Source organism: Saprolegnia parasitica, assembly GCF_000151545.1.
Source record: "Saprolegnia parasitica CBS 223.65 unplaced genomic scaffold supercont2.1356, whole genome shotgun sequence".
In the NCBI taxonomy this organism is placed as follows: domain Eukaryota; phylum Oomycota; class Saprolegniomycetes; order Saprolegniales; family Saprolegniaceae; genus Saprolegnia; species Saprolegnia parasitica.
Genome location: NW_012157750.1, coordinates 1 through 906, shown reverse-complemented (window position 1 = coordinate 906; position 906 = coordinate 1). Strand labels below are relative to the sequence as shown.

General features: G+C 56.7%; 1 protein-coding gene across 1 annotated transcript; it reads left to right on the top strand.

The window, feature by feature from the left end:
- Positions 1-572: 572 nt before the first annotated feature.
- SPRG_18649 (hypothetical protein) lies at positions 573-821 on the top strand (the record flags this gene model as incomplete). Its single annotated transcript, XM_012358087.1, has 1 exon — positions 573-821. A coding segment is annotated over one exon (249 nt), but the record flags the coding sequence as incomplete, so codon positions are not given.
- Positions 822-906: the final 85 nt, after the last annotated feature.

Here is a 906-nt window from a genome sequence, read left to right as displayed (position 1 = left end):
CACGAGGGAAAACGTTTTTCGTAGCACGAGTCGAGAGTCTCGCTACGCATGTTTCATTGCTTTGGCTGAGCGGCTGCAAATTGGCTCTTGCTGGCCAAGGCATGACCTCTTGCAAAGGAGGCCTCAAGTGCAGCTATCACCCACGTCCCCCATCATACCGGGCTCTTCGGCTACGTGGATGCAACTAGCTGACGCCACGACACTTACCCCAGCAACAGTCATTCAACCGTGAAAGAGGGACGGTCGTGCTGCCGCAATTTTCAAAACCGGGATTTCTGGCACACATACTACTAGAGTATTATCTTTCGTAGGTGCACAGGCCGGATTGAGGTGTCAAGCAGTGTATTATAAACATATAGCAGCAAGACGACCACCTCATGTATCCGTCGAGCCAGCGGAGGCGACCTTGCCACTCCGCCGCTATAAAGGAATGTAGGTTTTAACTAGCTTTTGCGCCCGGCGCCTGTGACACATGGCGTTGATGTTGTCGGCGCACCATCTGGCGCCAAGGACACAACCAATCGCGGGTCCATCGGCCCGGCGCAGGAGGAAACTCACTTTTCCTTTTGGCCATGAGTTCGCCCACAGGTGTCACGCTTGCGTTCCTCCTGCAGTTCATTGACGACTTTGGCGGCCGCGCCGCCTTTCGGGGCCTCACGACCGAAGACGTCTGCTACCTCTACGTCCTTCCGACGACGGAAGCCGCCAACGCTTCGTATCTGGACCTCTACACGCAGATGCACCCCGACAGCGCCGGCCTCATGACGGCGCCGGCCAACTGGTACCTCGGGCACACGTGGCAGAACCAGTTCCTGGACGTGGTCGACAGCATCACAAGCTTTGTGTACACGGTGGGCGATGTCCGCACGACGTCGGTGTGGTTTTTGCCTCTTTGCCAACAACCAG